Here is a 19631-nt window from a genome sequence, read left to right as displayed (position 1 = left end):
ACCCTTATTTTAAAATGAAAATCTGAAGTGTTAGAAATGCAGTTACAGTTGCTTTTTTTAAAAGTAGGCTCTGCACCCAATGTGGGGCCTGAACTCAGGACCTGAGACCAGGAGTCACAGACTCTCCTGACTGATCCAGCCGGGCACCCCAGAAACACAGCTACAATATCATCTAAAAGCTGTGTGCACACCTAACAAGGAGACCTGTCTATAAAACAGTATCTTCTGACCTATATTAACAATCAAACACATTCACTATTGATTGGCCTGGCGCTGGGCACTATGGTCACCCGGGACCAGGGGGAACACTGCCCCAGAGTGGGAGCCAGAGTCTGGTTCCCAATCCTGATCACACCCCTCCCAATCTGTGTAATCCCGGACAAGGCACTTAGCTCCTATACACTGCTATTTTAACAATGACAGCTGCCTTTGCTTTCTCACAGGTGTGGTTTGAAAATTAAATAAAAACATGAAAATATTTTGTAAAATATAAAATGATATACAAAAGGCAAGACATTAATATACCAAACCATAAAAGCAATGTAAATATAAACTAAATCATTATAAAATGATGTTTATGGCTCAGGACGATGAAGCATCTGCCTTCGGCTCAGGTCATCATCCCAGGGCCCTGGGATTGAGTCCTACATCAGGCTCCCTGCTTTTTCCCCTCCCCCTGCTCTCTCTCTCTCTCTCTAATAAATAAGAACTTTAAAAAAATAACAAATGAAATTATATCCTGCAATTAGCACAGTTCTTAAACACTCGAAGTTGACATGACACTTGTTTCCTTACCTTGTAAGAAGAAACACATTCAGCCACGAAATCAAGGTAACAAACTGGTACCATCCAATCCCGAGCCACCAGAATATTCCAGAGGCTGCCTTCCCTAAAAGAACAAACACCAAACGTTCTAAAGAAGTGCTCTTTGGAAAATCAAACTCCTATATGGATTGTTTTGTGAAGGTCACGCAAGAAGCACAGGGAAATCTGCTAACAAATATTATGTAAGCATATGAAGTTAGGGAGGACACGTTAGGAAGATGTCAATCACCATAGCATATATTCAAACACAGGAACATCACTAAGCACACAAAACAACGTGTAATGCTGAAACACAACACAAGCTACAATGAGGAAACACCAAATCCATGCATTCTCAATTGCGGTTAAACCGAGCAGCTGGACTGACGCAGGACCCAACACAGCAGAGAATGAGGAATGCTCATGCACCTAGAAGCACGTATGTTAGCACTTCTCAGTAATCAAGAATGAAACATGTTATATCAGGGAGTAATGCATGTAATCCTAAGATGAAATTTTCATTTGGTTAGCTCGATATTAACTGCAGGTGCCTAACTGCTCAAAGACTTGCAGAGAATGCTGACACAGAAAGCCAAAATAACCACCTGGAGCGACCATGGCCAACCAAAGAACGCACAGCAGTGTCTTCGACACAGACCATCCAGAAGCTCCGATCCTTTGCAGCATCTGCACCAACAGGTGACCTGCGACAGATAACACGTGTGCGAGAGGGCCACACTCAAAATACACCAGAAACCAGCTCTCCACAGTTACAGTACAAGAGGCCTCCCCTAGTATGCATTTCACCAAAATTCTCTCAAATCAGCCAAGAGTCTCTTCTCAGGGAAAAAAAAAAACAACCAACCATTTTAAGTCCAATCAAGACTCAGATTCACTTATGAAAAGCTGCTATGTGCCCAATGGTTGTTCCCTTCCTCCTGCAGACACTTCAAATGTGACATGCAGACTCTCCTGTGAAACCCCACATGTTCACGGCTGGTGCTGACAGAACCTGCAGCTAAAACTCTGGGGACACCAGTAGGTAACATGCTCCAAGTGAGACCAGCACGACTCATTACATTAGACCAAGATCAAAATGACCAACATTTTTCAGTGAAATAGTACTTGGGGATCATAAAGGCAGTACCACTGGATGATAGAATAAGACAATAAACTTTGTATCAAACATCACACATTACATAAGGCAGAAAAACTGCTTATGAAATCAGTTTCGTTTCATTTTTTGAAGAGTAACTGCTGAAATTATATATTCCTATAAGGAATTGTGTGTTGACTCCTGATAATGCCTAATTATGAAAAGAAATATGATTTAAGGGAATTTTTTTAATCTATCATTTTATGTTTTATTACCAGTTAAGAGATCTTTATTAAAAACCTGTCTAGGGACACCTGGGTGGCTCAGCGGTAGAGCGTCTGCCTTTGACTCAAGGCGTGATCCCAGGGTCTCGGATTGAGTCTGACATCGGGCTCCTGCAGAGAGCCTGCTTCTCCCTCTGCCTGTGTCTCCGCCTCTCTCTCTCTCTCTCTCATGAATGAATAAATAAAATCTTAAAAAAAAAAAAAAGAAAAAAAACAACCTGTCTAGGGGCACCTGGGTGGCTCAGTGGTTGAGCGTTTGCCTTCGGCTCAGGGCATGATCCCAGGGTCCTGGGATCGAGTCCTGCATCAGGCTCCCTGATGTCCTCTCTCCCTGTGTCTCTCATGAACAAATAAATAAAAATCTGGAAAAAAAAAAAAAAGCTGTCTAAAAATGGTGCCCCTTTGGTAAGAAACTTACAGGTATAAATCGGAAAACCTCTAACTTTGCATGTACGTCTCCTTGTGGTAAATGTTCAGGAGACCGCAGTCTACGGGGTGATGCTGTGTGTCCCAGTGGATCAACTCCCCCAAGGGAGGATCACCAGCCTTTCTAAACCTTTTATTTCACCTCAAGCAAGCTACTTTTCAAACAGTCTCTGTATTTTAAGCTAAAGTTAGTAGTCCTGTCTGTTTTTAACAAGTACTTGACTTGCCAATACAAACAAGGAATTACGGCATTTGTGAAGAACACATTAAAAACAAAATAAAAAGGTGCAAACAACAACCTGTGTAAGAAAAGATGTGCCAAATGGCCCCTGCCACCCTTTTTGGACTTGAGGACTGCTGGCGGATAGCTCTGTGCATCTCAAGGAGCTCCTTCCCCTTAGAGTCATTGCCTGTGGGCGGTGGTGACAAGACATTAATTTGACAGATTACTATGCAAACCTGGTCAATCTGAACTGTGCACAACAATAGCAGTTTGAGAAAATTAGGAAACTCGGTTATGCAAAAAAAGAAAAAAATGAAAGCAAATGCAATCTGGTGGCTCCTGGTGTCCATTATTTAGAGTTCAACAAGTCTGCATTAAGCAAGGGGGTATCTGGTCTGTGTCAGCAGCCTCACATCACCACCTGTGGGGAGCCGCCGCCACTGCCCCGTGAGCCCACGTGACATGAAGCCATACTTACACATGGACTCCCCATGCACACTGAGCTGGCCGTCCTCTCTGAGAAGCCCTCCTACATTCACTGTCCCACAGTGATTGGAATGAGCTGCAATACACGCAAAACAGGCTCAGAGACACTGGTCGAGGCTGAGTTCAGATGCTTCCCAGATGCGGTCAGAGAGCATGCAAGGCCAGCCTCCATGACTTAGGTGCAGGTGAGGCTTGCGGGGGAGGCAGGTGGCAGGGCTGTGCTAGGGAGAGAGGTCAAAGCCCCACCTGACCGAACAAGGCACCACACCCAATGCAACACAGAGAGAGGCCCCGCTTAAAAATGGCTGGAAACAACTACATTCTAAATGCCATTCAAATAAAGTATTTCTGCTTTAAAAAGGTAATAATCAAAACTTGAGTACTTTTTTAAAAGAAATAACTAAAAATGCTGAAATACGGTTCCACTTTCAGAAAACGGAACCAGAACAAGACACATGAAAACTTCCATCAGCTCCCTCACAGGAAGACCCCAGCAAAGCACCATAAGAAAGGCTGCGGAAGAGCACAAGAGGAGAAACGTGGATGAAGCACCACGCTGGGAAAATAGTATTTTCTCCACCTTGAAAGCATTATCAGGTGGAAAAAGGAGGAAAAAAATTATTTAAATACCTTTTGATTCATGGCTTTTTGACTTATAACTTTTTGATTCAGGATCTTTTGATTCATAACTTTTCAATTTGGAATTTTCTGATTCATAATTGAGCTTCATTAAAACCACTCGAAAAAGTTGGACTAAGAATGATGACAAGGATGACGAAGTGTCCTTGGCCAGCCACAAAATCCTATCCATGTGGAAAGGGGCACCGCCTATTGAAAAACCGTGAACAGTTATTTCTTCCCACAAGGCCATTTACTCCCCTGAAAAGTCAGATAGCCAAATCATTCATTTTAGGCAAAGCAGAACTGGCTTTTTAAACATACATCAGGGAGGACAACTTAAGAAGAGCCGTAATGACACACGTCACTCTGCCCCATGTGGCACAGGTCACCTCCAGACAGAGGCAGAGCTATCCAGCATCCCTGCACTAGAGAGCCAAATGACAAGCCTGGGTCACAGGCACACCCCCCACAAGAGCAGTTCTGAGGGACTGCACCCCAACCCTGCCTCCATACACTCCAGAGGCTAGGTACCTGCACAACAGCCACCCCCGTACTCTGTCACCTGCTTCAGGAGCATCCACTACAGCATGTGCCTCAGAGGACACTACAGAGAGCATTGGCATGAGCACCTGGAAGGAACAGGCCTCAATGGACCCCAGCTCTCCTCCATTGTCATCACTGCCCACAGCTTCAGAAGACACAATGGAATCTCTGACAACTATTTATCTGTGAATCTGCAATGTCTAAGGTAATAGTCAACAAATTATGGTTGCTAGAAATTTTTATCCCTGAAAATAAGTTTTCATTGAGTGTAGACTGGGGAAATGCTTCTGAGACTCATCCACTCACTCTCCTGGCTCAGTGAACCCTGAGTTCAGGTGTGGCATGCAGCCACCTGGAACTGGTGGAGTCTGAGTGGGAGTGATTTTCAAGGAATGTGCTTTTTCATGTTTTCTTTTTCAAATAGCCTACTTAGTAACCTACTTGTGATTTGGAGGCCCTTACCAAAGCACTCATAGAACCGGAGCTAGCTGCAGCCCTCCACCCCAAGCACCAGCACCAACTCTGTTTCCCACTGTGCTGCCCAGGTGTCTTTTACCCTGTACTGAAAACTTCAGAGAAACTTACTTGGAGGTAATGCATGGTCTGTTCTGCTGATAAACAGAAATACTGGAATTCAATTTTTAACCCATGGGACTGGCAAAATTTTGAAAGCACAAACAAATGAAAAACTGGCTAGACAGTATGGAATTAGGACGCTCATATCACCATAGCAAGAGAGCCATCTGGGTCAGTCCTTTGGGAAATCAATTGGAGGGATCTATTTAAACTGAAATTTACAATAACTTTTTTTTTTTCAAGCAGTGATATGTATTTAGGAGCTGAAGACTGGGACAGCTTTTAAAATATATTTTCTCTAAAGACTGAGGCCGGTTCAGGAAGCCAATGCTGCTCTAAGTGACCAAGACAAATGACAATTTTTCAAAGTAGTGACCTGTCTGTCCTAAGAGGATTTATGTGTTGCCATAGGCAAGACGGAGAACAGAGAATTCTGAATTTGTCTCAGTTCTCGATTTCCTGGGTGCCTCCCTGTGAGGCCTAGGAAGGTCCCTAGAGTCCACCCTTCCATGCTTCCTGGGAGGAACCTGGCCTGTCAGGGCACAGACACCCATCAGTATCCAGCACAGCTGGGTGTCCCAAGGAAAAGACTTCCATGTCTCTTAAAGCCTTTTTGATGTGAACCAGAAATTCACGTTTTGTCAAGGCTGCACTCCTTCCAAACTTCAAAAGCCTCAGACTCAGAAACTATACTGCTGAAGCGGGTCTGTAAGTTCAAATGCATCTGTTCTACTTCTAGTTTGTCTGCCCTACGGAAGGATTTGCCCATGTACGCTAAATACATATACACAAGGAAACACACCCAGAGAACATTTTTAGAAGCATAAAAACAGAGGGGTGCCTGGTGGCTCAGTCAGTTCAGCATCCAACTCTTGACTTCAGCTCAGATTGTGATCTCAGGGTCTTGGTTTGGAGCCTCATGTCAGAATCTGTGCTCAGTGGGGAGTCTCTCCTTCTGCCCCTCCCTCTGCTCATACATACATGCATATGTGTGCACGTGTGCTCTCAAATAAATAAAATCTTCAAAAGCATCAAAGAGAAAAAAATGTGAATTTCCATCTAGACAGACACTGATTAAATACATTTTGATACAACCATAAATGCAATAGTAGATAAACATCTGAACGAATAAGGTCAACCTGAATTGGCATATAAAATAGAGTTCCAAAGCCATATATGTACTATGATAGCATTTAAGCAAAACAAAACAAACTATGTATATCTATGGGTACACAAAAGCAAAACATAGGTAGCAGTCGCACATTGTGAATGTACCAAAAAATGCCACTGAATCGTATTCTTTAAGATGATGGACAGATAATTTTATGTTACGGGCATTTTATCCCATTATAAAGAGCAAAAGAATTTGCCATGATCTCTTACTAGTAGCACCAGTTCCCTCTAGAAAGGAGACCAGAGGGGGATGGGCTGGGACCAGGGGAAGGAACTTTTATCTGTACTATTCCAAGATTTTACCACCAGACTATTAAGTAAAAACAAAAATAATGACAGAGAATGTGTGTGTGTGTGTGTGTGTGTGTGTGTGGGTAATTTATGCTTAAAAAAGAGTTGTATGTGTTTTCAGTAACTGCGGTAAGACTCAACAATTCACGCAGTATGGTCTCCACCAGGCAATAGCAGGAGAAGCCAGCTGGACCCCCTGCAAGTGCAGTCACCTCTGGGTGGTAGATTACAGGTAACTTTCATTTTCTTCCTTGTGCATGTCTGTCATTTCCAAATGTTCTCTGATAAACACTTTACCCAAATAGGAACAGAAGTTTTTAAATTACTGCTGGTCATACAAATCAGTGTTATAAAAGAGCAATGAACTATAAGCACAGAAGCCCAAAACAGATAAAAATATAGCTTGTTTTCCCCTCAAAAACATTCAAGATCAATTCAAGCAAGAAAGTGCAAGACTTCCAGAGGCTACTGCCAAAACCACACCCAGCACTTTTCCATCTGAGCTGAGGTCCAGCCACCAACTCCCATCCAGAGCCTCAGGATGAAGACCATTGGCTGTTGGTAATAAACAGACGTGAACTTTATTTACCATGATGCGGGTCAGGGGAAAGCAGCGAGTGTTTCTACACATGCTCACTGATCTGCAAACACTGTTCTCGCACCAGCTTACGGTTGGTAGAATGTACGTTTACTCAAGCCTCAAAACGCAGCCTCAATAAAGCCAGACACGTGGCATGTTGGTGGTTACGCAGAGTTCAGAGACAGATGCTGGACCTGGCTCCCAGGCTCCACCCAGATGGTCAGCCCCCAGGAGGCGGCATGGTATCTCGGGGAGAGCACCCTGGTGGCAAGATGCCTGGGTCTAGGTCCCAGCTCCGTCACTTCCCAGTAAGCCTCTTAAGCTGGCCAGACCTCAGTGTGCCGGTCTAGAAGACATGGGGGGCTATAGAGCTGCTGTGCAGGCCAGGGAGACCCAGAGCACTCTGCGATGCTGGCCTCCACAATCCAGAAGGCGCTGCCTCCCTATTTTGATATATTAATGCTAACAGTGTCAATTACCTTCAGTAGACAGAACCAGAAACTTGAGTCACAAGGATAAAACATTGGATGGAAATAACTCTCAGTCTTGGTAGCGTCCTTCATTACATCAAAATAGTTCTTTGAAAAATAGCGAGTGCCCTCAGGTGTAGGGCAGAGCCAGGAACCGTGACAGATAACTGGCCCTGTCCACTTGAATATGCCCTCAAGCCTAGCCAAGCAAACTGGGGCCAAAGCCTCGGGAACCAGGGCTCCCTGGCCTCCCCACACTGTGGGACTGTGTAAGGGAACCTGGACAGGGATCTGTAGCAATGCTCTCCCCCAGGGCCCCAGACAAATATCAGAGCCAGCAAGCCCTAGGCTCAGGAGGATACTCCACGGGCCTGCCTGGTTGCAACAGCCAGCCATGAACCTCCGGGGCTACCTCCGAGGACCTCCCTATTCAAGTAAGTGCGGCCAGGCCTCTGAAGCCACTACCGCTGGGGAAGGGGCCATGGGCCCACTATGAAGACTCGGTGTGGTGGCTGCTGCCACACCCCCGGCCCAGCACCACACATTCCTGTGGAACTAGCCACACAGCCGCCTTTCCCAAGGCCAGGAACTCTTACGAAACCACACAGAACACATGCTCCTCAATCTCAGGGGTGAAAACCCCTTTTGTGGCAGAGGCAAAAGCACCACCACGAAGCCATTCCTCCCACAAATTTGAGCATCCATGACCTGGTGTCAAAATAGTGGCCACGTGGTGCCACCAGCTTTCCCTGATGATGGGGTCTGCCTTTGCTCACCCGAAGTTCAAATTCCCATAACTGCAGATGCTCCCAGGTACAAAACGACTAACCACAAAAAATGTAAATTCAAAGAGGATGAAGAGGAGCAAAGTTAATTTTTGGTGATAATTAATTTCTTAATTATCAGACAATTTTGACTTTAAGTCAATGACAGAAAACACTAACAATGCTAACAGACCTATCAAACCAGGTTTATAAAAGTGAGTAGAAATATCAAGACTCACGTTTCTGACCCTGATCCCTTGAGTAGAGCCGTGGCGATGGCCCGTGGGTGGCAGAGTGTGCTGTGAGTGTGTCCTTGCGCTCGGATAGCAAGAGGCAGTCACTACATGTGTAGCCATTGCTTCTGGCGGCTTCTGCTGCCAGGTCCCCATTTCCCTGAGTGGCAGCTTTATTTCCACCTAAAGTTTGCAAAAAGTAGAAGGAACTGGTTTACTGCAATCTGCAAATACTTCTCAAAAAAAAAAAAAAAAAGCTTCCTTTTAAAAAGCGTGTAGAAAAAAAGGACTAAGATAATTACCTTTAAGATCTCCATCGTCGTCAAGACCTAAAACATACACACACACGTTCGCTCATGAGCTCGAATTATCAAAGCCCACACACAAAAAAAGTAAAGGTTACAATGGTTAATAAATCAGCATTCTGGGAATGGTCAAGATTTATTCCCTGAAATGCCTACAACTACTGGAAACTCCTCCAGATATATGCAGACATGATCTTGTGACTCAAGGTGAAAGCACATCTCTGGAGACACGACTCTGGAGCAGGTGTGTAGCACACACACACACACCTGAAGGGAGGGCAGGAAGACAAGAGCCTGGTACAGAGGCGCAGAAGCCCTGCCAGCACCATCTGCTTCTCTGTCACCTAGGATTAACCCTTGCTAGCTGAACAAACCAGAGCAAACACCAATCCTAATGCCGCCTTAAATTAGCACATCAACTTTTGGGAGGTAATCTGGGTCTTCTAATCTTCCCAAAGGGGCCAACCAGAACATGGAACGGACACAGCAAGCAGCTGCATGACCAGTGGCAAGGATGGGGTCACACTGTCGTGGCCTTAAGTCAAGAAGGTTCACAAGCCACGCTGCTTCCTTGTACCAACTTGTCTACACAGGTACTTTCTAATGACTCAAAAATACTGCAGCTGCCTCGTTGCTTAGAGCTGTCTGGAACCAGAAGATTTTTATAACAACTGTGATTAACCACCCTACAAAAGTAACGTGTCTACAAAGAGTTATCAGATTACCACCTGATTCCTTCCCCTGGTTCCACGTCACAACAAATGATTAAGCATGAGCACAGTGGAAGTAGCAGTCATAAGCCACTGCCTGCATTCTGTATTTGAGTCTAGAGGAAAGCGTCAAACCTTCTCCCACCCACGAGAGGCAGGTAACTCACCCCAGAAGTGGTCCACTTTGGTCTGTTCACGGATCAGAGACTCATCCAGCACAGGAGGCCGGAGACAGGCCGCACTGGACAGCGTGCTAGTGCCACTCTGGCCCACACCACAGGACACCACCTTCCTCGAGGTGTGGTTAATACTGAAAGCTGGTTTGCTTGCACTTCTGCGTTGCTTTACTGTTCTAAGAAGAAAAAAAATAAAAGGAAAAAGTTCATAGACTTTTGCTAGCTAATACAAAAGGATTATATTTTACCAACACAAAAATCTTTGAAAATAAAGAGCTTTTTAAAAAGATTTCATTCAGGGCAGCCTGGGTAGCTCAGCGGTTAAGCGCCGCCTTCAGCCCAGAGCATGATCCTGGAGACCCAGGATCAAGTCCCGCATCAGGTTTCCTGCATGGAGCCTGCTTCTCCCTCTGCCTGTGTCTCTGCCTCTCTCTATCTCTCTCTGTGTGTATCTCATGAATAAATAGATAAAATTTATTTAAAAATAAAAAAAAAGATTTCATTTATTTGACAGAAAGAGAGAGCACAAGCAGGGAGGAGGGGCAGAGGGAGAGGCAGAAGCAAACATCCCGCTGAGCAGGGAGCCCGACATAGGGCTCAATCCCAGGACCCTGAGATCATGACCTGAGCCAATGGCAGACGCTTCACCATCTGAGCCACTCAGGCGCCCAAATATAGTATTTTTAAGGCAAAATTTTCTTGTCTCCTCTACTACACTGAAACACCCATTAACCTGAAACAGAAATCCTCAAGCTAGGGTCCCAGAGCTGCTTCTAAAATTGTACACGGAAGACAGTTTTTAGATTATTTTGAGCCCCACAACCCAGAAGGGGTTAAAACTTAAAATAATCTAATTAAAATGATTTAAAAGTAAAAATGATGATTTATAAATTTAACCCCTCCCCTTTCCACAACATGTGCAGCATGCACACATTCCCTGCCTTATTTCTCCATCCCTGGTAAAGATGGAACTACATTAAGGACTGTGAGGCAAGGCTGCAATCTCATCTCTGAACTCACATTCAGCTCAGATAAAAACAAAGCCCCTGAAAACAAACTATGAATGTTGGCAACAGGTCAGGGCAGGGAGAAGCTCCTCCCTCCTAAGGGAATGAGCAGCAGATGAGAGGACACGGTAACACACCATTGCATGTGAGCACAGAACATCCGGACCCTGGCTGTGGCCTCGTCAAGTGGCACAACACCAGCCTGGCCGCAGTGTCCCCACGTGGAGTCGCCCGGGGTCCTCAAGGGCACCTCCTGAGTCTACTGAGCTGCAACCTCCCATTCTCTCATTCTCTAAATAACCCGCAGTGAGTGTGAGACACACAGGCCACAGCAGGAAGAGCATGGCTGGCTGCCAGCACACAGCCTGGCTCCAAGATGGCATTCCACTGCCCCTCTTCGTAGCGACCACCCAATCCTGAGTGAAAGACGACCATTCAGACTGGAAACTTGTCATTCTATGTGAGCAATGGAACATGACCTCTAAAGGACACAAGATTTTTCGCGTTGCTCCTTCTTGGATATGTGCACAGTGAGCTCAGAAATCAAGCAAACACAACCACGAATATAGGTAAACAGCTAAATTTCATGGATGCGTCTGTTAGTTCACACAGATTTTAATGAACAGACTAAGCGTTAATAATGCAGAGCTCATCCATGGTGCCACACGATCGTCTGGTAAGGCTACTCCCGCAGACAACACTGGGAGGTCAGCTGTATAGACGGGCACTATGTCTGCCCCAGGGTCTGAGTAAAACCCAGAGGAAAGAGAAGATTTGGCCGATACAAGAACATCTATACCAAACAAGCCCCATGGTCCAGAATTCAGAATTAGCTTCTGTCCTAATTTATAGCAAAGCTACGACTTTATGGGTAAATTTGCATGTGTGGACACGTATACCTAGACACAAGAGTGTGGTTTTTCAGACCAGAAAGTGTGCACGTTCAGTTTTATTTTATTTTATTTATTTTTTTTTTTTTTCAGTTTTAATGGTGCTAGAATGTGTTTAGTAACACGGGAAGCAGCACTTACCGGGCCGCTCTGTCCTTCAGGGAGGCAGTGCTACTGGAGCAGGAGTGAGTGTCCCTAGCCTGGCCATCCTCCGTGGCACATGCTGTGGTGACCAGCCGCAAACTACGGCGGGACATTCTTGGAGAATCAAACACGGGGTCCAATCTGTGCTCAGTCTCGAAAGCCAGAGCATCAGAGGAATAACTCGAACTAGAAGGAAAAAAAAACTTTGTCAGTGATAAATAATGTAGACAGCAGTTTCTAAAACATACTGAGCAAATAATGAATATAATGTGTACTGATTTAGTGCAGATTTTAGAAACAGCCATGACTCTTCTACAAAGCAGAAGTCACCCAAATCGGTCGACAACTTATGCTTACTGCACACACTCTGGCCCTGCCATCTGTGAGACGATTCCCCAGGCACCCCAATATTTCAGTCCGGGGCTGACCCTAACACCTGCTTTAGGATAAGTACTCCCATGAACCTGCACTTATGGGGAACCATGTCAACGTCATTAAAGAACCAGAACACACTTACTAGTAAACACTATGCCTGACAGAGGAGTTAAGGAGACAGTGACGGCAGGACAACTAATCCCAAAAGGCAGAAGAGCAGCAAGACCCTGAGCAGTACCATAATGTCACTCTGTGTCTAACTCACCACAAAGCCAGAGAACAGCTTGTCATAAAGTCACTTCAAGACTCTTCCACATAATCATCCTAAACTAAAACATGCATTCTTGGTGCCATTAGCAAGTTTTTCCAAATCAAGACATGTTACCTGAGTGTCTATCATGTGCCTAAACCGGGATGGAGGCCACACTTCCTGATCTGCCCAGACCATCCAGCGGATGGCTGTGTGGTCATCAGTGAGGACTCCACAGCTACAGCTGGAGACGAGCCACACTCCACAGGGAAGCTGTGGTGAGCAGAGGGGCTTGGGCTGAGGGTTTCCCAGCCAACGAGGGAGACAAACTTGCGCCCGCCTCACTGGAGGGACAATAGCCCCTGCTCAAGGGGGCAGACTGGCTGAGGGCCTGGAAATCGACAGGAACCACGATGAGGCTCTCAAGGAAAAGAAGTGGGATATTATGTTTTATATGATAAAAGTATTTTCAGAATCACATTCACCATAAATACATTAGATCTGACACTAAAAACTCTTCAAGTGAAGCAACAGTAAATAAACACAAGCTGCTCCAGTCACCACAGGGCTGAGGTATCATGCACAAGTTCAGGAAGAGCCCCTTCTTGTGCTCACCAGAGGCTGCTTTGGGGGCTGAAATGTTCCATACTCACCCATGCTGAGTATAGAGCAAGGATGCTAAGCGTCATTTGGGTATAATCTAAAATAGTTACTTGGGATGCCTGGGTGGCTCAGCGGCTGAGCGTCCACTTTCAGCTCGGGGATCAAGTTCCAAGTTGGGCTCCCTGCGAGGTGCCCACTTCTCCCTCTATGTCTCTGCCTCTCTCTCTGTGTGTCTCTCATAATAAATAAATAAATAAATAAATAAATAAATAAATAAATAAATAAATAAATAAATAAATTACGGTTACTTTTTTCCAAAAATATTTTATACAATTACAATCGTAGTTTAAGAAAATCTGTTTTTTCAAGTCAGAATTTATCATGTATCTATGGACCAGTGCCCTCCACCAGCACATTCTTCCTCTTCATCTAAGGAGAACCATTGATGAGCAACTTAAATATCAAAAGACAATGATATTCGAGTCCACCCACCTCTGTCCAATCTGGAATATGCAGACAGCAAGCAAGCTGACAGAATCCACAGAACTCTACACCCAGCCCAGCCCCACAGGCCCCAGAGGCTCCAACCTGGGGACACTGCTACCACTGCATAATCTAGAAGAGGCCCCAGCATTCCAACACAGAACCTGGAATGCCTTGGCCATCAGAAGGGTGTTCCAAATCCCTGTTAGTGTGATTAGAAAGACACTGGAAAAAGCAAACACAAGAATATCACAATAGCAGACAACAGGAACTGTCCATCGGCAGAGGAAGGGTTAAACATGAGGCCATTAAAAATCATGAAAGAGGGACACCTGGGTGGCTCAGCAGTTGAGTGTCTGCCTTCGGCTCAGAGCATGATCCCAGGGTCCAGGATCGAGTCCCACATCAGGCTCCCTGCGAGGAGCCTGCTTCTCCCTCTGTCTGTGTCTCTGCCTCCCTCTCTGTCTCTCATGAATAAATAAATAAAATCCTTAAAAAAAAAAAAAAAAAAAAAAAAAAAAACCTGCCTACATTGTTCAGTAGAAAAGGACAAGATTCTAATATCATCCTATTTATATTACGACAGACTATATAATAGAAGCACATGGAGCGCCCACTGGCTCAGTCAGTGCAGCACGGGACTCTTGATTTTGGGGTTGTGAGTTCAAGCCCCACATTGGCCTAGAGCCTACTTAAAACAAGGAACAAAAAACAGAAGCCCAGATTCTTACACACATATAAGGGCACAGAAGAGACCTAGAAAGTCTCTTCGAACTGGTCATAGTTGGTATTTGGAGCTGAAAGCAGGGAGGGCTCAGCGGAAGCGATGGAGAAGCCAGCAACTCTGGGTTCTGAGTTTGGACCCAGCTGTCTGGCAATCCTTCCCAGGAAAGGGGCTCACACAGGCCACTCGGGTCTGGATCTCCATGCTTATCTGGTACATTAGGGACCCACACCTGCATTGGTGCTGTGGTCCAGGGACCCACACAGGCCAGTGGCGCCCTCATGCCCTAGGCTCCCAACCATCATTCCTACAAGGTTCCTATGGACAGATGTGCCAGAGCTAAGCAGAAAGGTACAAACATCTGCAGGAGACACAAGATACAAGGCACTCACCCCAGGCAACACTTCAGCAAGTCTGGTGTTAAAAGTACTTTATTATAACTTTATTATAACTAGGATATAAAAAGAGTACAAAGATCCCCAAAGGAAATGACAGACTGAATCCTTCAGAGCAGATTTTAGTTTGGTTCCCTCATCAATTAAATGTTGTTCTTTAAAAAATCCCCGTTAGTTAGATGCACTTTTAATTAAAAGACTAGAGAAAAATCTAGCACAGTTGAAAGAAGATACAGATGCTTGGCAGCCACAAGCTGTGCAGCAAGATGGTGCCATGGGGCTTGTGGCCCCAATCCCACAAGCATCCAGGGCCAGGGCCGTGCAGAACTCCAGTGTCCTCATAAGGGATAGGCATTATCATCACAGCTCTCCCCCTATAGCCGCCCCCCCCCCCCACTGGCTATTGGCCTTTCGGTCCCAGCAGCAGACAACACCCCGGCGATGAACCCAGCTGTGTCCCTGTACCAGATGCTGCAGGCCCCAGACAACCACAACAACGGAGTCCCCAAGGCCAGCAGGTCCTCGCTGCTGCCTGGCACTTCCCGCCTCACCCCTACCTCACTGCCACACCCATCCCGCCCTGCTTCACCCCAGAAATGCTGCTACGGCCCCCTCTCAGGTGGAGCCTAGGCCACACTCGTAATGGCCCTCTCCCTTCCTTCCTGCTACAGCGGATGCCGCCATCCTAACACCCATCTGGGCGCTCTGGGCTGGGTCTCTCCCACTCTCCAGACTTGTCTGCTGCCTCTTCCCTCCCCTTCAACCCTTCTGTGGCTCCCAACCATCTGCATCTGGACACAATCTCATCTGTCTCCATGGCAGGGAAAACAACAATGAAACATCCACAGAGCCAGGCCCTTTCTCTTCCCTGACCAGGCACACTGGTTGAAAACATTGTCTACACTCCTGCCCCACGGGGCTGAAATCACGGGCGATGCCCCAGGCCTGGTGCTGGCTGGAACCCTCCTTCTAGAAACACACTGCCCTCTGGGCATCCCTGGCAGGGACTGTGGTGTACTTACCAGAGGCTGGCACAGTCACACACCCTCCCCTCCTCACCCCAGCTGCCCAAGCTGGGACACTTTTCCAGACTGCCTGACTCTGGAACATGGGCTGCCACCTGAGCTGGGGTCTCCACATCTTTGGGCGTGTGTGTGTGTGTGTGGAGGGGGGGATTCTGGAGGGCTTCTGGGAAAGACTGCCTCCTGCTCAAGGCAGTGTCCCAGTGGCTGCATCCCCATCATGTGTGGAGCTGGGGGGTTCCTTAACGACGGTCTGGCTCAGCCTCTGCACCAAACCAGGTGCCAGGCACCCCCCCAATAAGAAGAACATGCAGAGTCCTGGCAACAAACCAACCAAACCTGGCACTGATCAGACTCTACATCTAACCACAGTGCACAGGAAACACAGAGGAGAGTTCTGTTCAGGTTGATTGAAAACAGAAATGCAGATCCAAGGATTGGCACATCAACTTTGGTATATTACAGATATATCAGAGGTTATTTTAAATTACTAGGAGCTTCTTCGTGTGATACTAGTATTTCGGGTAGTTGTTTTTAAAGTATCCTAATCTTTTTGAGATGTGCTTCACAACAATACACTGGAGACAGAGGGAAGGGCCTAGTGCCAGAACAGTTGAAGCTGGGGGGGGCATATGACTGCCCCCGCCCCCGCGACTTGCATGCTAATGGTAGGCTTCACAGTAGAGAAATAGTTTAAATAAATGGAATGACCAGGACACTGTCAGATCCTCTGTGTGTCTCCTGAAGTGCTGAGAATGAAGATCAGAGTGGTGCTGGACGCTTGTCAGCCAGGGGTGCAGAGTCACTAGAACTGAGGGAAGGGCATGCAGTGAGGCCAGGTACTGCGGGGACCAGCAGCTTCCAGGGGAGCTGGGGGACTCAGGGAGGGGACACAGAGGCACACATGGGAAGACAAGAGACATAATGGCAAGGGCAAACCCCTTTCTATTGTCCACCACCTGGTCCCTTGGTGCCTGGGGCACAGCCCTCTACACATCACGCTGCTGACCACACCCTCACCTCCCCCACCATGTCCCACAGTCTTCCACTGACCGCTCTTTTCTCCCCATCCTCCCGTCTTCCCTCCTCACCCCAGCTGCCCAAGCTGGGACACGTCCCACCTGCAGCCTCTGGCTCAGAAACCCAGCACCCTGCCCATCTCTGCCTGGGACAGGCCACTGCAGCATCACACCCCCTACCTCCTTCCCACCTGCCAGCCTCAGCATCCTTCTGAGCACAGGCCTAATCACACCACTGCGGGCTTAAATCCTTCCCTGGTTCCCACTGCCCTGAAGTCCAGGCCAAGCTCCCAGCACAGGCACTTTCCCCAGGTTGCTTCTCACCCATTTCCACACCAACGCACCCATCTACCTGCAGGAAGGCTGTGGAGTGGGCATGCTGGAAATCATAGTGCTGCTTCCCTAAGGAAGATACTCACACTGTATTTAAAATAGGTTCTAAAAGCTAGAAATAAGTTACCAGAAGTTATTTTTACACTCCACAATACAGAATAAGGAATAGTTTAAATTGAGTTGAACCACTCCCTTCTTCTAAAATAAACCAGGACTTTTGATGAAAACATTCAAAGGGTAAAATAATCTAGAATTATGAATAAAAACTCAATCATCAAATATGAGGTTTGACTAATGAAGTTAAAAACATGTTTGTTAAAATACCTTCTAGTTTTCTTAGTTTCCATGATATTTTTACCCTTTAGTAGATAAGCACTGAGAAACCCTGAAGGTCTTGTCAGAACACAGCTCTCTCCCGCCAGGTCCCGCCCAGTCCCGTACATTCTCCCCCACCCAATCCTGTATGCTCTGGCACTAACCCTGGCTTCTAGCTCTTCAGTTTCATCTTACAATCCTTTGACCTGGGGAACTAGACATGCAGGGGCCACATGGCCATTTCAGACCCATGTCAGAATAAACATAGAAAACTGAGCATCTGACAAAAGCTGCCCCCAAGACCTTGGGCTTCATCAAAGTTCTGTTGATGATACCTCTTCCTCTCAGAGGCAAATCTGTGAACTACAAAATACTGAGCCATTAATAGAAATCACAGAACCCTGCCCATAACCACAGAGATGTATCCGAGAGACCAGAGCCACTGGGTGGGTCTGAAACAGCAGGACGCTGGCTATGACTCACCCTAAGTCATCAGAATGTTTGGTTTTCAAAACAACCTCACAATCTCCATGTCGGTGGAGTTTCAGAAAGCCAGAGCACACTGGGACCTCTGCAGCTCTTTCCCTCTCAAAATACTACCTCTGGTTGCAAGCAGCACAGAGCCCCCTCAGCTGCAGGGCTGTCCCTGGCATCCAGGAGTGGAGAGGTGATGGGAATGGTGATGGAGACGGCGCCGGAACGCGAGCACGCTCACCTGAGTGCATACGTGTAGCCAGTGTTCTCAGGCACGCATTGAGGAGGAGTGTACATGTGAAGCCGAGAAAAGTCCATGGTCACGGCCTCAAGTCATACTGTAGAAGGCGGGAAAAAGCAATGCAGGGTGTTAACAGGTTGGAAACACAGACAGGGCCTGTCAAAGCCAACCCCAGACGCACACCTAGGACTCCAACATTACACAATCCAAGTGAAACAAACCTCGTGCCCGTTTTTGTTTTTATTTGTTAAGTGAAGGAGACACATTTTCTCACAGAAAGAAGTCCTGTTGTGTTCAGTTCCCCAACACTACACTCCAGGAGTGAAAGGGGGAAACCCTACATTACTCATAATTATGAAAACCAGCACTTGCAAAAAGAATACAGAGTGACTCAGCCTCCTTTTTAAAATGTATTTTTTAAGTTCCTAAAGATATCAAAATGTTCTCATTCTTCTGTAATAAGTTTTCATTGTTATTAACTGAACTAGAAGAGCTCCCTTATCCATGGCCAAGCACTCACCCTCGATGCCCACACTGGCCCACACACTCAGTACCAGGAAACTGCTGAATGACACACGAGCCTAAGGCACTTTTATTTTCCTCCAAAGAACTTAGATTTTTTTAAGTGGTATATTTTTTAATTTTTATTTATTTATTCATAAGAGACAGAGAGAGACAGAGAGGCAGAGACACAGGCAGAGGGAGAAGCAGGCTCCATGAAGGGAGCCTGATATGGAACTGGATCCTGGAACTCCAGGATCACGCCCTGAGCCGAAGGCAGATGCTTTAACCACTGAGCCACCCAGGTGTCCCAGATTATTTTTTAATTATAAAAGTTTGGGGGATGCCTGGGTGACTCAGTTGGTGGAGTGCATGACTCCATCTCACCGTTGTGAGTTCGAGCCACGTCTGGCATAGAGATTACTTAAAAATAAAATCTTAAATAAAAAATGTTGTTGGAGGTGCCTGGATGGCACAGTCGGTTAGGAGTCCAACTCCTGGTTTTGGTTCGGGTCATGATCTCAGGGTCGTGAGATCGAGCCCCTAGTGGCTTGAGATTCTCTCTCTGCCTGGCTGCCCTCCCACCGCCCCACCCACACTTGCACACACACACACACACACTCTCTCTAAAAATAAATCAATAAATCCTTAAGAACATCAAAAAAAGGTTTGAGGTGCTCAGCAGATTCAGTCGGTTAAAGTGTCCAACTCTTGACATCCGCTCAGGTCTTGATTTCACATAAGTTCAAGCTCCATGTTAGGCTCCATGCTGTATATGGAGCCTAATAAAAAAATTAAATTTAAATGAAAAAAATTTTTTTCAGATTGTCATCTAAATTTCTTTGCAATGACTCAAACCTTCCTCTGGCTAAAAATATTCTCTCTCACACACACACGTACTTAGAATTTTTAAAAAACACTGCATAATAGTGATGTGATTCATAACCTATGGTTGAAAAATCTAAGGAAGATAAAACTAAAAGTAAAGACCAGCCTGGGCAAAAAATATTTATGTGTAAATGGCTGTTTTCTATAAACTTTTCTAAACCAAAAGTTCTTTGATTCACACCACTTTCTCAGAAATAGTCCAAATT

The 19631-nt window shown here is 46.1% G+C and overlaps 1 protein-coding gene across 24 annotated transcripts in view; it reads right to left on the bottom strand.

The window, feature by feature from the left end:
* The window catches only part of SUN1 (Sad1 and UNC84 domain containing 1), a 51211-nt gene that overhangs the window by 17635 nt on the left and 13945 nt on the right, over positions 1-19631 (bottom strand). For 8 of the 24 annotated variants that reach the window (XM_072836633.1, XM_072836646.1, XM_072836643.1 and 5 more), the window contains 10 exons: positions 18037-18133; positions 11800-11988; positions 9753-9937; positions 8873-8899; positions 8577-8753; positions 3950-4147; positions 3312-3395; positions 2910-3020; positions 1410-1508; positions 796-889 (listed from right to left, as the gene is read on the bottom strand). In XM_072836633.1, coding sequence (XP_072692734.1) covers positions 796-889; positions 1410-1508; positions 2910-3020; positions 3312-3395; positions 3950-4147; positions 8577-8753; positions 8873-8899; positions 9753-9937; positions 11800-11988; positions 18037-18113 — 1241 coding nt within the window. In that variant the 5' untranslated portion in view covers positions 18114-18133. Of the gene's footprint in view, positions 1-795; positions 890-1409; positions 1509-2909; positions 3021-3311; positions 3396-3949; positions 4148-8576; positions 8754-8872; positions 8900-9752; positions 9938-11799; positions 11989-13522; positions 13650-18036; positions 18134-19631 lie in introns of those variants that run through there. The other 16 variants (XM_072836648.1, XM_072836649.1, XM_072836650.1 and 13 more) reach the window with 12 other exon arrangements.

The sequence above is a fragment of the Canis lupus genome, chromosome 8, assembly GCF_048164855.1.
Source record: "Canis lupus baileyi chromosome 8, mCanLup2.hap1, whole genome shotgun sequence".
Lineage (NCBI taxonomy): Eukaryota > Metazoa > Chordata > Mammalia > Carnivora > Canidae > Canis > Canis lupus.
This window is presented reverse-complemented; position numbering and strand designations above follow the sequence as displayed.